General features: G+C 32.2%; 2 protein-coding genes and 1 non-coding gene across 3 annotated transcripts; 1 reads left to right on the forward strand and 2 right to left on the reverse strand.

The window, feature by feature from the left end:
• Positions 1 to 2158: 2158 nt before the first annotated feature.
• On the reverse strand, positions 2159 to 4115 carry LOC131622767 (uncharacterized). Its single transcript, XM_058893811.1, has 7 exons — positions 3869 to 4115; positions 3529 to 3619; positions 3389 to 3440; positions 3096 to 3199; positions 2888 to 3008; positions 2485 to 2544; positions 2159 to 2374 (listed from the first exon to the last, which is right to left on the reverse strand). Exons 1-7 carry the CDS (start codon positions 4113 to 4115, stop codon positions 2159 to 2161), a joined length of 891 nt encoding a protein of 296 aa, XP_058749794.1.
• Positions 4116 to 14468: 10353 nt separating this feature from the next.
• On the forward strand, positions 14469 to 14574 carry LOC131622846 (small nucleolar RNA R71). Its single transcript, XR_009290025.1, has one exon. It is a non-coding gene; the product is annotated as a small nucleolar RNA R71 (small nucleolar RNA).
• Positions 14575 to 18754: 4180 nt separating this feature from the next.
• LOC131622796 (cucumisin-like) lies at positions 18755 to 20382 on the reverse strand. Its single transcript, XM_058893830.1, has 3 exons — positions 20258 to 20382; positions 19781 to 19976; positions 18755 to 19229 (listed from the first exon to the last, which is right to left on the reverse strand). Exons 1-3 carry the CDS (start codon positions 20279 to 20281, stop codon positions 18757 to 18759), a joined length of 693 nt encoding a protein of 230 aa, XP_058749813.1. The 5' UTR covers positions 20282 to 20382; the 3' UTR covers positions 18755 to 18756.
• Positions 20383 to 24846: the final 4464 nt, after the last annotated feature.

Consider the following 24846-nt stretch of genomic DNA (forward strand, 5'->3'; position numbering starts at 1 on the left):
ATGAGAGGTAAGTAAAACATGTTTCAATAACAGGTTGGAATGAATTCACAGAATAACTTGAGGCCAAACCTTTGCAGAGCATTCAAACTAAGGTAAGTAACCCAGGCCCCCCACAAGTTATTTATGTACAACATAATAAACCAGCATAAGGTATTCCTCTATAAAGCTTAGCTTCATTTGTTTATAAGAAGGGAAGCATAGGTGTTTATTTTTTTGTATAATCTCAACTGTAGTGCATCCAAGACAGTAACATTGACAGGAAGAGTATGTATGTTTTATAGTTTCCATTGATTTTCATATTTTAATAACAATGAAGATGGTTTACCTGAAAATCTCTATGTATGTTGTTAACAGGATGGGAGATGTGTCCACACTTGCAACATAGGCATCCCATAATTCCGAGCCATTTTTTTATTGTTCAAGGTATGTTAGGTAATTGACTTATTCATTAAAAGTTTCACATTGTCTAAGTTATGTTGATTTTCGTGAACATATTTAATTTATAATTTTTAATGAAATCTTTATCTTTAATCAACTATCTAAAAAACTTGTGTCAAAAATATAATGAAACCAAAGTGGATCAAAGTGTAGCATATAGGACTGTCAAAATTATAATGAAATAAAAGTGCATTTTTAATACATTTCTACTGCCACGTTTTGTACAAAGTTCATGTATAAATTTTAAAAGATATCATAGTGTAGCATATAGGACTGTCAAATCCTTAGCTGAAATTATGAAGTAAATATATAAAATGATTTTGCTGTTGCAAAAGTGAAATTTGTTTGTATCTAAAAGTCTACATGTGTGCCATAGACCTCAAGAATTGTAACTTTTAAACTGACTAAACATTAAAATGGCAATGGAAAAAGCAAAATTGAAAGTATAATAAATTTACTTACCGTATTGCAAAGCCCCATGCATTTAAGGTTGAAGTGACTTTAAGCTAAAGAGTTTCCCATAATCATGGCCTTTGTACTTTGAAGCAGCTTAGACGTGGCAGATATATGCAATCCTAATATCACTGTATGTTGTTTCCAATGAAAGATATTGTGACAGCCTGGTTTATACAATAGGTAAAGTTGAAAACCGGCAGATTTGGTGAGAGATACACTAGTTCATCCGAACTGCTGCAAAGCTGTCTAAACCTACACCCTGTTCGGTTTCCCAAAAATCAGGATTGAAAGGAAAAGTTAGAGAAACTTGGAAGAATTAACAAAACATGATTTAAACAAAAAAAAAACATACAATAAAAATTGATCCCATTGAATCCGATTGAGATAACAGACCATTATTTAACAAAACACTCAAACTGCATATTATACACAAAGAATACATACTCTGAACTCTATAAAAAGTGGTGAGATGATTGACTATATTTATCTGCAAGAATTTTCCATGTATCAGCGAAGGAATTTGACTAACTATTCATTTTAAACAATTCTAATATTGAACTAAAATGATCACCATTTATCTTAGCTGTAATAGATTCACCTAGCATGTGTTTTTGATAACTTATGCTTTGATTGAATTTGGTAAGTATGTACCTAAACTGATGAGATGGATATTTAGATATTGATTAAAGATACATGTCTCTAAATCAAACAAGCAATTTTTGTAGGGCAGGTATAACATGAATTCTGTTATTTGCTCTTGCTATGCACCATTGTTGATTTACTATATTTTCATACAGATTTGGATACAAACCATATATGAAATATGTATGAAGGTGTATGCTTGGTAGATTCACATCTTAGATAGGTGAAATAGCAAGCAAAGTGTAAAAATTGCTGCAATTCTGCTGTATGTGTTTCTCACTAACCTACAACATGTATCTACTATCCATATGGCCCTATATTTTCATTTGAATTGAAAGAACAGACATTAGATTTACTTTTCATTAGAAAATCTATAATTGGAGCTGATATGATGGAATAAAACAGTAGTTAATATAGGGGACTTAAACATTTAAGATTCATTACAAAAGTATCTTAATGATGAGTTTAAGAGTTAAAGTACATTAGACATGGCATTTCAAGTTCTTGATGAAATTGGCCAACAAAAGGAGAACAAAATAGTTGGATGATATCCTTACAAAAGGGTGTTATGATATATTAAGCACCATAAGAAGAGATTCATTGCTGAAACAAACCCACCAAATTAATCCTTTTTTAATTGCTTGGTCTTTTTTCCTTTGGTGCCCTTAGTGGCTGGTTGTTTAGGAGTGAGTTCTTCAAACTGAATCACGTCGTTAATTGAGGTTGACATAATATCCCTCTTGGCAGGAGTACTGTTGCAACTTGCAGAAGGACTCCCCGTATGCGTAGCAGTCGAATCTGGTTCAGCAACAATTGATGGTTCGCAAGTTTGTGTAAGCTACATGAAACATATAAAATCTGTTACGAAGGAGCAACAGTTTGGGATAATTCCTAATAATATTGAATATAGTCAATATTCAACAAAAATGAAATGCTGCATGAACATACTTGATTTGGTATAAGAGCTGGAGAAGCTATTTCCACATCCATTACAGCAGCATTAGCTCCCTATATAAAAACATAAACGGTATTTGTTTACAACTAATAAGTGTTAAGAATGACCAAAAACATGTGTTAAGAAGATGCTGCTTACTTCAACTGGTGTGAGGTAGTCATCAAACTTTTTGTAAAGGCCATCCTCGTTAAGTATTTTCACGATGGAGAATCGTCTGAATTGTGATTGATACTTGATACGAAAGATCATTTGCCTATTCAAGAGAACATCGAGGTGAGTAGGTCATATCTTAGGATTGTCCTCTCCAGCCTATGGTCAACAACCAAGAATTAATACACATGAATTATTATATTAATGATATAAAATAAGACAAACCAAATTCCTTAGTAGACTCACCTTCTTCATAATTTCTCTTATTTCCTGAGCAGTCAACTTAGTAAAAGGGATACAATCCTTATCCCAAAAAACAAAGATCCCCTTATGGTTATCATATTCCACCTCCACCTCAAGTTTGAATCTAAAAATAAAAGGTTCAAATCAGTTTTTAATCAAGGCAACTATAGAAAGATTAAACATTAAATGGAAGGGCAGATTTGGAGCTCACTTGGTAACGCGTTCAGCATCGTTATTTCCAGAAGATTCAAAATACCATCCAAACTTGGAGGGATTAAATCCAGTGGTAGTCCCTATGGTTGTTGCAAAACAGTCCTATTGGGTGAAAGTGTATACAAAGCACAGTTGATTTAGGAAATTAGAGTTTGCATTGTAATTAGATTATATTCCAAATAGAATGAATATACAATAATATAAAAATAGGCATACCCTTCCGAATTCAGATACTGCAAGGATACTCTTCACCTCGGACAATTTCGTCCAGAAATTGTTAGCAGATTAAACAGATGAATTAGCAGTCAATGATTGGGAAGGGGCAGGTAAGTTGGCACCAAAACTGAGATTTAAACATCACATTAGTGAAACATATATTCATAATATAAAGTTTATATTTTTTTATTAGTTTAAGGTTAAGATGTTGTTACCTAGCTTTGAATTCATCCACTTGTGGATGTTCCATGTTGATGTAAAGTTTAGAACCGCTCCATGCGTTGGAAAGACACGGTAATCCCGACACTGAAATGTATAGTGTATCAAGTAAATACTAACATACCAAAAAACAAATGCATCATAATGAACCAACAGACATAGCATAATGAGAAATTGATAATTTTGAGTTCCTCCAATGATTTGAATAGTTTCTGGATTATGCTATTTGGTGTTATAATCCACCGAAATGTATATATGTGAACATATGGTTAACATAACAAATAACAGACCCAGCAAAATTTCAACAACATATATAGCATAGTCAGAAAATGAAACCTGTATTTGGCTTGCACCATGCATGTGTCAATACAATTATAGTAGGACCAGCAAAGTTGTTAGGGGTAGTGTAGTTGATGAACTGTTTGCCGTAATCTTCCCATAACACCAGCTCAATGACGTTGCCTTCGACATCACGTATAGATACATTGACACAAGATTTCCTACCACCACTTCCAGTTTGGGTCTTCAAAACATCTTGTAATACGCCAATAACATCTGCAGGGTACGGTATAGAAAGATCCATGTATGAAACATAATTATGGTGAAACCTAATGCGGTGAAAGTGAGATCGTACCATATAAGTGGTCATGTTTGAGGTTTCCATTGAGAAAGTTCCCAATAGGGTGAAAATTGTAGCTGTGAGTAGGAATTTCAGGTATTGCCACCTTCGTCGTCGTAGTCCCTCCACTGAAAACGAGTTTGAGTGGATTAGAACACACCTTGAAAGGCCCATCGTTATCAACTGGCTCTCCATTGTAAAGGTAGTAAGTCTCATGCTCGTTGACAACCTCAACCCAATCTTGGAAGTCTTTTCCTCGTGTGACGACGTGAATCCTATCACCCTGCGAAATGAAGATTAAAACATTGTACAGCATAAGCGCATATCGGTTTCAATGTACAGAAATGGCCAAATGCAAAGTAAATGTTCACCAAATGAAAAAAATTTAGGAAAAAGTCAACCTTAGCATCCTGAACAACGGCTTCAAGGTGTTTTGCTCCATTTTTCTCAATAACAACCCACATATCAACAACCCGAATGTGCATTTTCCAGATCTGGTTTCCCTTAAGAAGATCTTTAATGAAAATGGGAGCTCTTGACATGTTATCTACATAAGATGGAAAGAATATATTAACAAATGCAAAGTATGAGGAAAACAACAATCTTATGGGTGCTTACATTTGTAGATCACATGAAAAGAAAACTATAGAAAAGAAAAGCAAGTATAGATATGAAAAAATTATCTTCAACAGCAAAAAATCGGTAAAGTTGTAAGAGACAACAAATAAAATAAAAAACGCCCATGTAAGAGACAACAAACAGTCATCTTCCTAAGGCTCCTCATGGGTGCTCACGTTTTCTTCTTGCTTCTATACCAATGCTTTTCTTTCCACTCTAAAACGACCATATGAATCAGAAGCGATACAAAAACTCGTGTGGTGTTGAATGGAACAACAACAAATCAAAAAGGAAAAAAATAACCAACACGGGTTGTCCGTGAAAAAACGAAAGGAAAATGGAAAAATAAAGATGATTAGTGGGTGCTATTCATACCTGCCGGTGAGTAAACGTTGAACAGGGAAATGAGGAAGAGAGACTAAGCTCTGAACGGAGCAACTTTTCCTGTGTTGTGTGGTTACCAAATTTGAAATGAAGTTCTGCAGAGAATGGAGAGAATGGGTATAAAGCTGATTGGAGGGTGTAATACGGTGAACTGACTTTTATAATTGAAAATGTCGCGGTTAAGCATGAGTCGCCACCGACTTTTATTTTATCCAATTGGAAAGGCAAAAAGAACAGGAAAGACCTTTAAAAGATTTTGAGTTCGGGGGTAGGATATACAAAGGGAAGGTGTAAGGCACCCTTTGCATCCATGGTTATCCATGGGCTCTTAATTGCTTAGCTCACTTGTTTGTTTGAATTGTTTGAAAAGTGTTCGTGTGTGAATAGTAAAAAGATTTCGTTAAGGACTTTAGCTTGTAGATAAGCGTAGCCTTGCTTTGAAATTGTTTTGGAAAGAGAGGTGTGAAAAGTAATTTGATTTTGAATGTGTGAGCAAGCATTTAAGAACTACCTACCCTAAGTTTGTCTTTCATGTTCTTTAAGTCTTTCGGGCGAAAGGGTCTATCCATACCATGAGAGGGCAGGAAGTCTTTCAATTGGATGTGCGGGTCATCGAAGGGTATCGTTCACCGTAAGACTATCCCTACCATAAAGAGGGCAGGTATTCTAAGGGAAGGATATAGTAGTCATTTAGGCAACAGTAAGGATACCTTTAGCATTCGAAGGGACTATCACCATTTAATCGAGGCAACATCGAGGGACGAGATCATTTTTTATCGTAGGCAACTCGAAGGGACTATGATCTTTTATTCTGAGGGACTATGATGATTTGAATTCGTAGGCAACAAGCTAGGGTATCCCTATATCCGAGGGACTTGACTATTTTTTATCGAGAAGGCAACAGGCAACAAGAGGAGTACCCTAAAGGTGTTTGTGTGCATCAATCACGTGGATTAGATTCATATATTTATCTTGTATTAGATGAGCTATCGTTCAGTTAATTAATATTGTCACTCCCTATTTACTAACCACACAGTTTAATAAGCAGAAAAATAAACAGTTATAATGTGCAGAAAGTAAAAAAGCAGAAAAATAAAGGCCCTAATTACTATTACATCAAAAATTGAATGAGCAACCTATACACCTTCTAGAATTTAAATGACTGAAAATAAATAAAATCGCATAATTAAATATAAAAGGTAAAAATTAAATAAAGACGAAAATTAAATATCCGAATTTAAATAATTAAATCAATAGCAACAACTAAATAAGCAACCATGCGCCAATCATAGAATATGGGATGAGAAAGAAGATCGCGAATTGAAATTGGAGTTTAGTGAAAAAAAGTTTTATTTAAAGAAATTAGGTGAAATCCTAAATTAACTAATTGTTAATTAATTAAATAATGATAAGAAGGTTAATTAATTAATTTGATTAAAATAATTAAAAATAAAATTAAAATTAATTATGATCCTAATTTCTAAGTTAATAACCTATTAGTAGTTTAATAAAAACAAACAAAAGAAAAAGAGAAAAGAAAAAAAAATAAGAAAGAAAAAGGAATTAAAACTAATAAAAAAAGGAGGAAAAGAAGGAAAATAACCTGGACCGATCAGGTGTGGTACGTTTTGAAGGCTCATGGTGGAACTGCAAAGTCCTGGTCGTCAGATGTGCATTCGTGGTGATCCAATGGCTGGCGTTGGTGGTTGTACCGTGGGCGCGCGTTGATTGAGTGCGTGGGATCTGTGAGCAAATATAAACAAAAATAAGTGTATGAGCTGGGGATCAAGCTCGCATCCCTAATGTGAATTGTCTCCACGCTTTGGCATCTGTGCTATCCATGTTAATTGTTAGAAACTTCTCAACAATAAAAAAATAATGAAATAGCTTTTGATTTGAAATTTTAAAGAGAGTCAAACGTGGACCCTAGTGAACAGGCGTATAAACCAATCATAAGAGAGATGGAAGATCTGAATTGTTGACTGCCCAGCCATAATCCCACACGCGTCATTCAGGCTTCGTGCACTATTCATCTTCTTCAAGCTCCGTACCTGCGGATTTATTTGCGCTTTTAGCTTCTAATTCTCCTGCGGATTTCGCTGCTATTTCGTGACTCAACCTGGACTAATTTAAACTCAAATAAAACGACGTTAGAAAAACGACATAGGTGCCCAGTTCCACTAAACAGACCCTTCTGAATCCAATGGAACCATCGGTTTTCCTTGAAACGCAGTGTAAATGGAGATACAAACAGAAAGTAAGCTCGTGCCCTAGCAATGGTGATTCGAGTTCTAGCCATGATACACTCTGGGCAATGGCTCAAACCTGTTCTAAAAGACCTCAGCAACTAATTAGTGGCGTTGGTTTCAACCAAAAGACGCTAATAATTAAAATTCGATTAACAGGAAAAAACGCAAAAGGTAAGTTCATGCATGGGATAATTTATCGTGTTACCTTTGTGTTTGTGGATCCATACTTGCTTAGTTTTACCTCAGGAACAAGATAGGATGATTGGTTTGGACTAAAAATCGCTGCCATTCGTGAAAAGAAATTTGCACCTTCTTTGAATATTTTTTCCACTTGAAACCCTAGCTTCTTCCCCTATTTTTCCGTCCCCCTTGAGGCTGAGTATTTAGAGCAATATATAAGGGTGAGATTAGGGTTAGATGAACTTGGAAAGAAACAATTGGATTGTGTGAAAAAATTTGATTTGAAAATTATATAAAATCTTTCTAATTCAACCTCCCATTCTATTTTCCAATACTTTTCTTCACGTGTTCCTTTGCTTGTGCTTGATATTTGGATCTGAATAAATAAACAAGAATAATTCAAACAATATCTTTTTATTCAATTATGCTTTTTTATTTGAATTAAAATGACTTTAAATGAATAAAAATCAAAATAATTAAAATAAAATTCACAAGACAAATAAAGATTGGCTCATGGGCCTCTTGTAAGCTTAGAACCACGTGGGAAATCCATTGGTTAAAGCCCATTACTTAAAAATGTGAATTTTGCTAATTAGGGTTTTGCCCTCTTCTTGAAAATCGACCAACTTGTACCAAGCGTATCTCTCTCAATTTTTATGGTATGAGGATGTTCCAAGACTTTTTTGAAAGATTAAAGAGTCCTCTAAAAGCTCCTTTTGGTTTCATCTCAATTGAATCTTCCATATTCAAGTTATGAGCTTTTGAAAAAGATGACTTTTTGTTGACCTTTTGGAGGACCTATAATGTTTTGGCTCATATATCCCAAATGGTGCATTTCTGGCCTTGGCTTGTGAGAGACAAAATTGTAGAGAACTCAATTTCCTTCAAAATGAGCTTTGGATGGAAAATTTATGATGTTCCATGTGGAAGTTATGGCTGGTCAAAGTTGGGTTGACTTTCTCCTTAAAAACCCTAACTTAGAAACTTAGGTTTTTGATGATTTTGGGGCTTTTCTTGATGAATCATGATCAATACTTGATCAAATGATAAATGATACCTCAATATGAGGATGTTGGCCAAAAATCGGGAATTTTGACTGTACTTTGACCACAGTTGACTTTTAGGTCAAACTGGTCGATCGTTGACCATTTGAGCAGTTGATTTAGCAGTCTGGTGAATCAGAGCTTGAAACTTGTCATGAGGATCCTTTGAGGCATATGAGAGGTTATGAGGTCCACTTGAGGCCTTAGAACTTGACTTTACTTTGAAGAGATCAAAACCCTAGTTTGAGGGTTGTTGTTTAGGAGAGTGTACAGTCAGTCAAGTCTTGAACTTCTGATATTCAAATGAGCTTGAGTATGAAAATGTGGTGGGCAAATTTTGGGGTATGACAGAGGGAAACGAAAAAAGTTCTGTGGAAGTACAAAAGGGAAACGAAAAAGCAGCCTGGGAGTACAAAATATTTCTAGCTTGTCCAATAAGAATCAAACAAATGGCAAAGTTGGATTTTTAATTTGTTAATTACTTAGCTATCCTTTTGGTAGTGTAATTTATTTTAGGAGGAAGGGTATTTTAGTCAGTTTGGGCAACATCTTAGTAATGGGTAGATAGTTGATTAGTGTAGTTCTCACTTTTAACCGTATATTTGTAGACGCATCTATTGCACATCAAACATGTTTTAAGTGACACTGATATATTTCTATTTTCTCAAAAACAAACCCAAAAATGTAATTTTAGACTCACTCGTATAAATGATTACGTTTAGTTTGTTTATACTCATGTTTTGATTCATTTGTGTACCTTTTGATAGTTTTCTATTCATTTTGTAGGTATTTATGCGTATTTTGAGCAATAAAGTGTCGAAGACACGACTTCAAACGCGTGATTTTGAGCAACGGAACCAACTCATTGTTAGCCGGAGATTTCGAGTAATGTGTATATTCTTCGAAGATATAAATTTCGAAGGAAGAATGGCTTTGCATGACTATTTTTGAGAATGTTATATATTATGAAGGTTTCTAAATCGAAGCTGAATTGAGATAGGTAGCCTTCAAAACCTTAAGGTGTCTTCGAATCACAAAGATTGTTAAGACTTAAGGTATTTTGATACATTCTCATGAAGGACACGTTGACACGAATCGAATAAGGTTTGAGCGGGAAGGTTTGAAATTCGAAAAGGGTCCGTTTGAATCAAGGAGGACGCGTGGAGCCCCAGGAATTCAAAGCGCATGCATGTGGGCAACGTGGCATTTCGCTAGTATAGGACCGTTAGAGTCTAATTAGTATAAATAAGGGTCTTAGTGGTAGGATCCATGGGTGTTCATTTTGTACAAATTACTCACAAATCACTCAAGTATCAAGTGTTAGAGAAAGAGTTTTCGCTGAGAGATGTACGTGTAACACCAACACCTCATATATGTTTATCTTTCAATTATAAGATCGAAGTATTTTAATTTCCTTTACTTTCTCGTCAATTCTTTTCATATTTGTAGTTTAATTTCCTTTACATTTCCGTCGAAGTCATTTACGATTATTATCTAACCTGTTTATGTTTCGTTACATTTGCATTTAGTCTTACTTTGTAGTTATTCATAGATCCAAATCATCACTTTGTAGTTATTCATAGATCTGAATATTTATCTTGTAAATTAGAGATGCTAATTCAATTAACAGGCTTGCACTCCCTAGGATTACTAACCACGCAGTTAATATCATACAGAAATTAAAGGCAGAGAATATAAATTCCTACGCTATTACAATAAACACCTGTGGGCAGAAAAATAAAGACGGAAAAGAAAACCTAAACTATGACAATAAACACCTGCAGGAAAATATAGAGGCAAAAATAGAAACCCTAAGCTATTACAAGACTTTGGGGCAGATACAAAATTAGGCAAAAATTTGCGGGAAAACCACATGAAATAATTAAGTAGATGATAACCCTGCAAGACATTACAACAATAATAATAAAGTGAAACAAATAATGGCAAAATTATAATAGGCAAAAATAAGATCAAGGTTCAAAAGGTTAATAAAAAACAGTTTAAAAATTAGTGGCTAAAAGATTTATGGGCAAGAAACCTAAACCTGCGGTTAATGGGCAATACCTAACAAATGTGATTTTAGGGTTAAGGGCGAAGGTTAGTGATGGAAACCTAATTAAATTAATTTTAAACCTAAATCATCTAATTAAATAAAATTATTTAACCTAAGATTAAATCCTAATTACTAGATTAATTAATTAATTAAAAGGAAAACCTAATTCTAATTTTAAATCAACGCTAATTATTAACTAATTAAAAAAAACTTAATCCTAGTTATATCTAATTTAGTAGCTTAGTGTTAATTGAAAAGAAATCAGGTGGTTAATTAATAATATTATTAGTTAATTAAAAGGAAAAAGGAATTGGAAAAGTTTAAAAGAATTGAAGGTAAAAATAATGTGGCAGACTGGGATCGAACCCAGGTGATGAAAGTTGGAAGCGTGTCTGCCTTACCGAAGGAACTGGAACGTTTATCTGTAAAAGAATCCACCAACATGAAATAAATAAAAACAAAGTATTAGTGGAGAAGTCAAGGAAGAGTCAACCTGGGCCCCATGTATTACGCCTGCAGCCAATAGCGTGTAGAGAGAGAGGATGTTTCGTTGACCAGCGAATGAGGGAGCAACACGCACGCGGTCAAAAGTCAACCCTCCATATCATCATCTTCAACCTTTGCATCTGCGAAATTACCTGCGGAATTTTATGCAACCGTTCCTGCGGATTTTCCTACCAGTTCGTCCTCATCCATGGTAACACAGCGTGAAACCTGCAAAACTCAACGAATCAAAACAACACAAGAGCCCAGATCGACTATAATCAGCATTACGAGTTCAATGGCATAGTTTTAAAGTCTTGAGGATGACTCAAAATTGAGATCTGAAGCTTCTCAGATTTGAAGCTCCACCCATGGCAATTTTGTATCCCTGCGTCAAAGTTTGTGAACGAAAGTTCTAAACAATTCTACACACCATAATTAGCACGTATGTATGCACAAAACACATATATATGTCATGGATTTAAGAGTTTTGAGTTTTAAAGTTAAGCAAATCGTGAATCACTCGTGTGATGCCATTCCACGTGCTTCAAGCTTGTAGGCTAGGTGGGATCAACTCCTGGAGTTCTCAGGAACGTGATGGGATGGTTGGAATCAATTGATGATGGCTGTAGAGGGAGTTTACTAGTGCCCTAATTCTTGACCATTTTTGCAACTTTGAACCCTTAATTTTCTTTCTCCAAAATCGTCCCCCAATGCTTTGTACAAGTTATGTATTTATAGATGAATGAATTAGGGTAATAAACTTGGTATGAATCTTCTTGAATCAATGATTGACAATTGGAAAAAATTGATTTGGAAATCTTACCGAATATGTCCAATTTCAATCTTTTATCATCAATATCATATTGCATGAAATTGGCTAGAATATATGGTGTTTACTTGATTGAATTTGATTGGAAATCAAATCCAAATTAAATCTCTTCCATATTTCTTTGAATATTTGATTTAAATCACTTTTTAAATGAATAAAAATTAATATAAAATCAAATAAAACTCATAAATTCGTGGCAATTGAATTGGATGTCTTGGATAACTTACGGATCAAGATTGAATAAAAAACGATTGGGTCCATTTGCAAGAAAATTCATTTTGGACCATATTTTTTTCACATTTTCCCTTCAAACTTGTCCAACTTTGACAAGGCATATCTCCCTCAATTTTTAAGTTATGGAAGAGTTCTAGAACTTTTTGGAAACCTTAAGATGTCCTCTACAAGCCACTTTGGAACATTTTTTTCTATTTGAGGATTTTATCTTTATGATTTGGGCTTTGACAAAAAAACTACTTTTGGTTGACTTTCAAAAATGACCTATAATCTTTTGGATCATATCTCTTAAATGAAACATTTTTGGCCTTGGCATTAGATAGACAAAGTTGTAGAGAATTCAATTTCCTTCAAAATAGGCTTTGGTTGGGAAATTTCTGATGTTCCATGTGAAATTTATGGCTGGTCAAAGTTCAGTTGACTTTTAGGTCAAAAACCCTAATTTAGAAACTCTGAGTTTTATTGATTTCTGAACTTTCCTTGATGAATAATGATCAATCCTTGTTCAAATGATGAATGATACTTCAAAATGAGGATGTTGACCAAAAATCAGGAATTTTGACTGTACTTTGACCACAATTGACTTTTAGGTCAAACTAGTCAACTATTGACCATTTGAGCAGTTGATTGAGCAGTCTGGTGAACCAGAGCTTGAAACTTGGCACGAGGATCCTTTGAAGCATATTAGTGGACATGGGATCCATTTAAGGTCTTGGAACTTGATTTGACCTTTGAGAGAAGCTAAACACTAATTGTGGGTTGATTGCTTAGGAGAGAGATAGTCAGGCTGACTTCTAAGTGCTTGAGCCAAAATAATTTGAAATATGATGGGAAAATTTTGGGGTATGACATTATTCTTGTAAACTTGTAATCTTGTTTTCTAAGAGAAAGTAAAAGAATAGCAGTTATAACCAATTCTTGTGTTCTTCTTCTTCCTTGTTCTTTATTCTTTCTTTTCATTATACTTTGTTCTTGGCATTGAATTCACAACACTAATGTTAACACACACTTTCGTCAGCGCGTCATCTGGACTTAAAACTCGTAAAACATCTGCTGCTTTTGTAGCATGAAATTTAAGTTCAAAAATATTTTACAAATAAAAATTATTCTCTCGATCAATTATGGTATGCGTTCGCAAGTATTAGAACCTATCGTTCAAATTACTAAGTCGGATATTGTTTACCCCCTTTCGACGCGTAAAAAGTGTCTCTGTGCTTCTATTTTTGTAGCAAACTTATTTATTTTAAATAAAAAAAGAAATATTACAAAACAATTGCATCATTCTCATTACAATTATTATTCAAGAAATTCGCATGAGGTACGTCGGTATGACGGTCCTCGTGTCTCAGACTCTACGCGAAATCTACTCTAACATGATTAACAGTAAAATAACATAAACATAGATAACATTCATAATAACACTGAAAAATGGAATCTGGAATAAAAAAAGAGTTTCAATACAAGAAAATGACAACAATAGTAAAACGTAGTTGAAGAAAAACACTTGAAACTTGAAACTTGAAACTTGCATGATACTTAAAACATAATATTTAGAGTAGCAATGACATTCACTTTAGACGTGAGTTGCTTCAAAACTTCGTTGGTGTGAAAGTTTTGGTTCTTGAAGTTCTCTTTCAGTCGGATTTAGGTTATAACAAAATTTTCCATCAGCGCATCAAAGTTTGAATTTTGGGGAGCAACAGAGCCACCATTTTGTCCTTGAAATTTGAGTGGTGATGCAAGGTCGACAGTGAACTGAGGGTTATTGTTTTTATACAAGAAATTGGGATGATTTCTCCAACCAGGATTATAAGTATTAGAATAAGGAATTTCCTGTTGAGCATAATTCAGCTGATCGGGGATGGATTAGGTTACAAACATTAATTGGCATGCAACACCAATATGACCAGGTACTCCACGGATTTCAGAATTTTGAGTTATAGCGGTTGCAGTAGCAGTAGGTATGATGCTTAAGTTATCTAACTTATGGCATAAAAGGCCCGCCATTAAGTCCATGGGGCCCAAGGCGCTAACTTCATAAAGTCTTCCATTTTTAAGGGCTTTTTCTGCTAGAGCTTGTTCGCTCTCCCATTAATAATGGTTTTGGGCCATGTCCTCTATAAGAGCATATGCCTCGTCGAAAGGCTTATTCATAAGGTCTCTTCCAGCAACATCACCCAGAGTCATTCTCGTATTATGAGAAGACCGATGTATAAAGAATGGACAATAAGCCACTTTTAGAGTTCATGATGTCGACATATTCACGTTATTTCCTTGAATTTATCACATGGTTCAAAGATAGATTTTCCATCCTTCTGGATAAAGAAAGAAATTCGGCTCCCAAGTTGCGCACTTTCACTCGACAGGAAGTATCTGGATAAGAACACCTTTTTGAGGTCATTCCATGTCGTTATGGAATTGGATGGAAGAGACTGTAGCCATGCTCTACTTCTATCCCTAAGGGAAAACAGAAAAAGTCTAAGCTGGATAGCATCTAGATATAATCCTTTGCATTTTAGAGTGTCGGAGTATTAAATAAATATCGAAAAGTGCAAATTTAGGTCGTTTGTTGGGGAACCAGAAAGTGTTTCTACTACACCATGTTTAGTAGATAAGGTTTCAAATCAAAATTATCCGCTTCTATAGAAGCACGAACAATGCTCGATTGTGGTTCTTCATTCGAGGATACATCGAATTATTTAAGCGGGCGATTATCATCATTGGTCATAGCATATTGGGATCGAATTAATCGATGTATCTCATGGAGATAATGCCCAATTTCATTAATCAAATTAACGAGATTCCCTAAACCCCGAGCTATTTGCTACAATCGGAAACGAGAAAAATTAATAAAAACTAAAAATTGCCTTAGTCTAAACGGATAAAAAATGGGTGATGATACTGAAAGAAAATGGTCCCCAGAAACAATGCCAAAAACTTGATGGATGTAAGTATACGGCTATATCGAGTAGTATAAACAATATCGAGTCTACATAGATCAAGTGATCAAGTATCATTTTCTATCATCCTGGTGTATATCTAAGGCTTTTCGTGAAACTAGTTTAATTATACAAAAATACAAAATAATTGTCTTCTTTTATATTAAAACAAGAGTATTAAAAATGATTCTTGTCTCCTGACTTTACTCATACAAATTGTCATATTAATCATAGAAAATTTTTTAAATTTTCTAGAAAATACCAAAATTAGTGGTAAGGCCCACTTTCGTTGGCGCGTCCATTGAACCTTAAAACTTGTAAAACCTCTTATTTCGCAGCATGAAATTTAATTTCAAAAAAAAAATAGAAATCAAAAGTATTCTCTCAATCAATTATGATCGGCTCTTGCAAGTATCAGAACCTATCATTTGACTTACTAAGTTGGATATCATTTTCTACCTTTTGGCTCGTAAACGGTATTTTGATGCTTCTACTTTCATGGAAAACTTATTTATTTTTGAAAACATAAATTACAAAACAATTACATCTATTTCATTACAATTATTGTTCAAGAAATTCGCATGAGGTTCGTCAGTATGAAGATCCTCGTGTCTCAGACTATATGCAAAATCTACTAAGACATAATTAATGTTAAAACAACATAATTCTCCGAAATGAGACTTTCGATCCAAGACTACAACAACAATAGCAAAACGTAGCTGAAGAAAAATACTTGAAACTTGCATAAAACTTAAAACAAATTTTTTAGAGTAATTTAGATAAAAACGGTAAAGAATCTTGTGATCATTAACTCTGTCTTTCATGAACGCGCCAAATACATTGAGATTGATTGTCACCTTATCCGCCATCATCTTCAGAATGGAACTTCTACTTTACTATTTATTTCTTCGTCTTTGCAAATTGTTAACTTGTTCACGAAAATGCATTCCATTAAAAATTTTGCTTGTTGATTGACAAACTCTCAATGCTTCTCGTTAATGCATCGTGTGTTTGAGGGGGTGTTAGATAATATATAATATTAAGGGTAGTTTAGTCTTTTTATACTTTAGTATATACTTTTTTATTGCTTTGTATTGTGACACTTTTCATCATTCATAATGAAAATTTCTTTGAATAAATTATGATGCTTCTTGAAAGGATTCATTCACAAAGGTATCAAAATTGTCAGGTTTAGATGGTTTGTTTCTAGGAAGAAATAATGAGTTCCTGATATGGTATGGCGCCTTAAGGAGAGGTGGTACCTGCAAGCACTATAACGCCCAAGTATGTTTCAATCATAAGCAAGAGGTATTTTTGGTTGAAAAGAATGTGTACTTTGATTTGACATTTGTCTCCCCTTTTATAGGTGGATTCTAGGGTTTTGAAGGCCTAAAACATTCTTCTTGCAAGATAGTTTTCCAGAAAAATGTAAGGTCTATTTTGGTGGAACCCCTATTCACATTCAGAAGAAGATTGCTTTTGATATCAGATATGCTATCGGCACCCTGCCTTTCAAATACCTAGGGGTCCCTCTCTCAACAAGAAAATTTACAATCAATCAATGTCAGCCTTTCATTGATAGGATGCTTGAGAAAATCCAAATCTAGTCATCTAACTTCCCGAGTTATGCTGGTAGACAACAACTTGCTAAAAGCACATTAATGTCTATTGCTGGCTATTGGATGCAAGTCTCCCCTACCTAAAAGCATTATTAGTAGAATTGATTCAATTTGTAAGAATTTCTTATGGTCTGGTAAAGCCACAGGTAGGAAAGCATTGGTGGCTCGGGAAAATGTGTGTCAACCTAAATATGCTGGGGGGTTGAGTATTACATATCTAGCTGATTGGAACAAAGATATTCTTATCAAGATGCTATGGAACCTGCACATGAAATATGATAAAAGCTTTGGATCCGATGGATTGATGCATACTACTTGAAAGGTGACAATATTATGCATTGGCAAGTCAAAGCCTCAAACTCTTGGATGATCAAGAGTATTACTAAGATGAGGGACCTAGTTTTGAATAGAAAATATTGGGAAAAGAGCATCCAAATGCAAAAATTCAGGACTAGTGATATATACAAAGAAATCAGAGGCAAAAGTATACCTATGAACTAGAGAAAGATTTTCTTCCAAAATTATGCCAGGCCACGAGCCAGCTTCAATATTTGGCTTGATCTGCATGGTCGACTTCCCACTAAAGATAGATTGAAAAAAATTCAGGTTGCTACGGATGGATTATGTGCCTTTTGTGGTCAAAAGGAGACTTTAAGGCGTCTGTTTTTTGAATGCATGTACCCCCATGATGCCTAGAAACACCTCCTCTTCGGGTTAGGGTATAACAGAGCCAGTTGAGGTTGGGATGAGGAGAAGAATTGGCTTATTATAGAGACAACTAAGAAAGGTTGGAGAAAGAACCTTCTCAAGATGACTGCAGCTGAAGCTATATACCACCTATAGAAGGCTCGTAATGACTTGATATTTGGACAAGAACTTCGGATGTTGATATTATCAAAAGCATCCAATACACTATTATTTTGCGAGCACAGGCCAAAAAGAAACTCAGGGACCATGTGAATATGGCAAACTTGGAGATTAGTTAATTTTGTTTGTTTGTGGTATTCTGGATTTTGTTAGTTATTGTTTAGGCCTGGATCTTGATGATGCGCTTGTATTAACTGTTTTGACAATAAAATATATATTTTACTCCAAAAAAATAGAATACAAAATAAAACTAAAAATATTTAAATAACAATAATAATTACACAATAGTTTAGTTGTGAATAAAAAACACTAAAATATATATGTCTCTCACTTAAATAACAATTCACATAATTATTCATATTAAAAAATAAATATTTCTTAAAAAAACATTATTATTTTTAATAAAAAAAACATATTTGATGTTTTTTTAAACAAATATATTTTTCTTTAAATTAAATATTTACTTAATTTAAATAATAAATATTTTAAAAAGTAATAATAATTTAGTTATTAATAGAAAACATATATATATATATATATATATATATATATATATATATATATATATATATATATATATATATATTGAAATTGATAAATTTTCTCTTACTTTTAAATATTCTTAAACAAAATTTAGTTTATCATATATTTTTTTAGTTTTTTATTAGTAACTAAATTCTTATGAACTTATATTGTTATTTAAATTATTTATTTTAACTATTTCAAAATGTATTAAATTAAGCCGAAAAGAAAAAAAATATAAAGCAAATTGAAGCATCAGCATTCAAAAGGGGCATCAAAAAGCTCGGAGTTTCTTCGAATATAGATGAAACCTTCTTCATGCATTCATAATTAGCTAACATATCCGCGCATATATTCACATCTCTATATAAATGGGAGACTATTACAACCTCATGCTCATCCATAAATTACTTGATATTTCAAAGAATAGGAACACAATCCAATTTTACCATTTCTATTTCCAAACACATCAACAACAATAATGACAGCATCCTGAACATTAAAATATGAAGCTTTTCCATCTTTCTCTGATCGTTTATCATATACAATAATATGACTTCTCACTTGATATTTACCATCATTTCAAATTAAAGAAGCAGATATAATAGACTCTTTGATCGATCCATCTATAGTAAGAATGAATGTTTTCTTTTTGCCTATTGAAGTGAAAGATAAAACAACAGACTTCACTGAGATGTTGAGTCCATTAGAAACTGCCATAAATGTTCCGGATGGAGATCCAATATTTGTTACAGTTCGTTTGAAAGTCCCCCTTACAATGTGCGGGTTCAATGCTCTAAGAGCAAACGACGGATAATTCAAATCCTCTACAGATATATATGATACATTGTAACAACCCCTTGAATTATATGATATATTGTAACAACCCTTTGAAAAAACAGATTTATTGTAGACTAATTTACATAATAATCTTATGTAAGCCATTTTTCCAGCATCATATATTAAGTTGGGATTTAGAACTTTCACTGGGTCAATTTGACCTGCTCCATAAGCAAATTCAGCATCTTGATTATTTGTCGCACTCAATTGTTTGGCTGCAACACAAGGAACGTATGATATTTGTTAATATTAATTTAAAACATATTAACTAAACTATACACATTTCAAATCAAATAAATATAAATTACATTATCTTAGTGTATTGCATGTTCTTTTTTTTTTATATAGATACGAAGAAAAATAGTAGCAAGTAACTTTGAAGACTTACTTATCAATTTTATAGATTTAAAAACTTAAATACTTTTAAAAAGTTTTCATAAGTTTTAAACAGTAATTTTAAATATATATTTAGCATTGTTTCATAGTTGAGGGCATGAGTTCGGTAATATACATTCGACAATAAAAAAAGAATCGAAACATAGATAAAAGTTTAATTTTATAAAAATGAAATCAAGTATATAAGTATAAAAAAAAAGTGTAATTCAATTTTCACATGGATAACTTTCTTAATTGATTACAGTAAATATTCAAATTAAAAAGGACAATTTGTTTTAAAAATATTAAGCAAAATTAAATATTTGTTAAATTTATTTTCAATTTTTTGATGCAAATGTATATCTCAATACACTCCAAGTGATCATATTACCAGTTGTCATCAAAGATATCGGATAGCAGCATAAAGACCAAATAGGACGGAAGGATTTGATGCATCCTGCTGCACATGATACATATGGATATGCCATTGATGTTCCGGACACAATGTTAAATCCTAACTTTCTTCCTTCGATAGAAATCGGAGACCAACTAGCTATGATATCTACTCCGGGAGCAATTAAGTCCGGCTACAACATTAAACAATAGGAAAGAGTTAATCAAAATATTTAAAATGATATAGATGTATTTAATTTAGTGACTAATAAAAAAACAAAGTTTAAGAATATCATATGTAACTAAATTTGATCCTCTGGATGAAAAGAATGCATCTACACATGCCAAAGTATTTCTATTTCATGGACCTAAATATAATTGTCATGGGAGTTATGCAAAACAAAACAATTTATAGAAAGAAATTAAAAATTTTAAAATGATTGTTAGTAGTGTTTATAGAAATTGCATTATATACCTTGCATAATTTATGTATTTGCATATGCTAGAGGCATCGTTTGACTGGCACATCATAATTTTTCCTTTCACCAACTTAGCATCAACGACATTGGTAGAACAAAACCTTCATTTTTAAATACAATACTTTGATTAGCAAATTATAAATTAAGTTTTCATCTATATTTAATAATACTAGAAGTATGCCACTTGTAATTTGTGGATGTTGTCACTCACTTTCCATTTCAGTAAAACTGCTATGTTAACAACATATTTATTTTTTTGTACAGGGGAAATACTAAGAGACAAAAATTAAACCTGAAAAGAGAGTTTTCATTGCATGAGTAAATGTTAGAAGCCACATTGAATATTAGCATCGGTTGCAATCATCTCAGTGGATCTCCCTAGTATTAGAAGGAGGCCCCTTATACTCGGTTGAACTCTTTAGTTTAATTGCATCTTTATATTTTCAAAAATTAAACCTGAAAAGAGAGTTTTCATTGCATGAGTAAATGTTAGAAGCCACATTGAATATCAGCATCTGTTGGAATCATCTCAGTGGATCTCCCTAGTATTAGAAGGAGGCCCCTTATACTCGGTTGAACTCTTTAGTTTAATTGCATCTTTATATTTCCAAATGTCCTGTACTTGATATATATAACTAGTATGCATACCCGTGCGAGGCACGGGATAAAATTTCTTATTCTAATTATTATCTTATAATTATTTACGGTTTACACATGAAGCTATGATAACATAAAAATAAGTGAATAAATTATGAATAGTATAAATAAAATAAATAATTTAACAATTTAATAAGCAATAATTATATAATTTTTATGGTAATGAAAAATTAGATTATAAATAGGTGTACCAATTTTTTTAAAAAATATTTGAGTATTTTGTAGGGGTGGCAATTGGATTCATTAAGCTAAAATCCATCAAATTCATCCACCAAAAAATTCATCCAATCCATCCGCCAAATAAAAAATAACTTAATGGATGGATTAAATCCATCCATTTATTTACATGGATGGATCCAATCCATCCAACACATTTTAATAATCCAATGGATTATTTTTATTTTATACTTTAAATGGTTTAAATTATTTACGAGTTTCTTTAGAAAATTGAAAAATCGAATTTCTTCAAAAAATTGAAAAATCGAGTTTTTTTCAAAAAACGGAAAAATCGTGTTTTTTCAAAAAAAAACGAAAAATCGATTTAAAAAAAAACGAAAAAACCGAGTTTTTTTTGAAAAACGAAAAAATCGTGTTTTTTCGAAAAATGAACAAAAACAGGTTTTTCTGAAAAAACAATAAAGTCGAGTTTTTTTTCAGAAAAACGAAAAAAGTCGAGTTTTTTTCTCAGAAAACGAAAAAATCGAGATTTTTTGGTGAAAACGAAAAATGGAAAAATCGAGTTTTTTTCGAAAAAATACGAAAAAAGTCGAGATTATTTTGGGGGAAAACGAAAAAAATCGAGTTTTTTTTCGGAAAAATGAAAAAAAAATCGATTTTTTTTAGGGAAAACGAAAAAAGTTGAGTTTTTTTTTCGAAAAACAAAAAAATTGAGTTTTTTTTGGAAAAATGTAAAAAGTCGAGTTTTTTTTGGGAAAACGAAAAAATCGGTATTTTTTTCGAAAAACCAAAGTATTTCTATTTCATGGACCTAAATATAATTGTCATGGGAGTTATGCAAAAACAAAACAATTTATAAAAAGAAATTAAAAATTTTAAAATGATTGTTAGTAGTGTTTATAGAAATTGCATTATATACCTTGCATAATTTATGTATTTGCATATGCTAGAGGCATCGTTTGACTGGCACATCATAATTTTTCCTTTCACCAACTTAGCATCAACGGCATTGGTAGAACAAAACCTTCATTTTTAAATACAATACTTTGATTAGCAAATTATAAATTAAGTTTTCATCTATATTTAATAATACTAGAAGTATGCCACTTGTAATTTGTGGATGCTGTTACTCACTTTCCATTTCAGTAAAACTGCTATGTTAACAACTTATTTATTTTTTTGTACAGGGGAAATACTAAGAGACAAAAATTAAACCTGAAAAGAGAGTTTTCATTGCATGAGTAAATGTTAGAAGCCACATTGAATATCAGCATCGGTTGCAATCATCTCAGTGGATCTCCCTAGTATTAGAAGGAGGCCCCTTATACTCGGTTGAACTCTTTAGTTTAATTGCATCTTTATATTTTCAAAAATTAAACCTGAAAAGAGATTTTTCATTGCATGAGTAAATGTTAGAAGCCACATTGAATATCAGCATCTGTTGGAATCATCTCAGTGGATCTCCCTAGTATTAGAAGGAGGCCCCTTATACTCGGTTGAACTCTTTAGTTTAATTGCATCTTTATATTTCCAAATGTCCTGTACTTGATATATATATATATATATATATACATATATATATATATATATATATATATATATATATATATATATATATATATATATATATATATATATATATATAACTAGTATGCTTACCCGTGCGAGGCACGGGATAAAATTTCTTATTCTAATTATTATCTTATAATTATTTACGGTTTACACATGAAGCTATGATAACATAAAAATAAGTGAATAAATTATGAATAGTGTAAATAAAATAAATAATTTAACAATTTAATAAGCAATAATTATATAATTTTTATGGTAATGAAAAATTAGATTATAAATAGGTGTACCAATTTTTTTAAAAAATATTTGAGTATTTTGTAGGGGTGGCAATTGGATCCATTAAGCTAAAATCCATCAAATTCATCCACCATCCAATCCATCCAATCCATCCGCCAAATAAAAAATAACTTAATGGATGGATTAAATCCATCCATTTATTTACATGGATGGATCCAATCCATCCGACACATTTTAATAATCCAATGGATTATTTTTATTTTATACTTTAAATGGTTTAAATTATTTATGAGTTTCTTTAGAAAATTGAAAAATCGAATTTCTTCAAAAAATTGAAAAATCGAGTTTTTTTAAAAAAAAAACGAAAAAATCGATTTAAAAAAAAACGAAAAAACCGAGTTTTTTCCGAAAAACGAAAAAATCGTGTTTTTTCGAAAAATGAAAAAAAACAGGTTTTTCTGAAAAAACAATAAAGTCGAGTTTTTTTCAGAAAAATGAAAAAAGTCGAGTTTTTTTCTTAGAAAACGAAAAAAGGAAAAATCGAGTTTTTTTCGAAAAAATGAAAAAAGTCGAGATTATTTTAGGGAAAACGAAAAAAAAACGAGTTTTTTTTAGGAAAAATGGAAAAAAAATCGATTTTTTTTAGGGAAAACGAAAAAAGTTGAGTTTTTTTTCGAAAAACGAAAAAAGTTGAGTTTTTTTTTCGAAAAACAAAAAAATTGAATTTTTTTGGAAAAATGTAAAAAGTCGAGTTTTTTTTGGGAAAACGAAAAAAACGGTATTTTTTTCGAAAAACCAAAATATTTCTAATTCATGGACCTAAATATAATTGAAATGGGAGTTATGCAAAACAAAAAAATTTATAGAAAGAAATTAAAAATTTTAAAATGATTGTTAGTAGTGTTTATAGAAATTGCATTATATACCTTGCATAATTTATGTATTTGCATATGCTAGAGGCATCGTTTGACTGGCACATCATAATTTTTCCTTTCACCAACTTAGCATCAACGGCATTGGTAGAACAAAACCTTCATTTTTAAATACAATAATTTGATTAGCAAATTATAAATTAAGTTTTCATCTATATTTAATAATACTAGAAGTATGCCACTTGTAATTTGTGGATGCTGTCACTCACTTTCCATTTCAGTAAAACTGCTATGTTAACAACATATTTATTTTTTTGTACAGGGGAAATACTAAGAGACAAAAATTAAACCTGAAAAGAGAGTTTTCATTGCATGAGTAAATGTTAGAAGCCACATTGAATATCAGCATCGGTTGCAATCATCTCAGTGGATCTCCTTAGTATTAGAAGGAGGTCCCTTATACTCGGTTGAACTCTTTAGTTTAATTGCATCTTTATATTTTCAAAAATTAAACCTGAAAAGAGAGTTTTCATTGCATGAGTAAATGTTAGAAGCCACATTGAATATCAGCATCTGTTGGAATCATCTCAGTGGATCTCCCTAGTATTAGAAGGAGGCCCCTTATACTCGGTTGAACTCTTTAGTTTAATAGCATCTTTATATTTCCAAATGTCCTGTACTTGATATATATATATATATATATAAATATATATATATATATATATATATATATATATATATATATATATATATATATATATATATATATATATAACTAGTATGCATACCCGTGCGAGGCACGGGATAAAATTTCTTATTCTAATTATTATCTTATAATTATTTACGGTTTACACATGAAGCTATGATAACATAAAAATAAGTGAATAAATTATGAATAGTATAAATAAAATAAATAATTTAACAATTTAATAAGCAATAATTATATAATTTTTATGGTAATGAAAAATTAGATTATAAATAGGTGTACCAATTTTTTTAAAAAATATTTGAGTATTTTGTAGGGGTGGCAATTGGATCCATTAAGCTAAAATCCATCAAATTCATCCACC

This window comes from Vicia villosa, unplaced genomic scaffold (genome assembly GCF_029867415.1).
Source record: "Vicia villosa cultivar HV-30 ecotype Madison, WI unplaced genomic scaffold, Vvil1.0 ctg.000044F_1_1, whole genome shotgun sequence".
NCBI classification, from domain to species: Eukaryota; Viridiplantae; Streptophyta; class Magnoliopsida; order Fabales; family Fabaceae; genus Vicia; species Vicia villosa.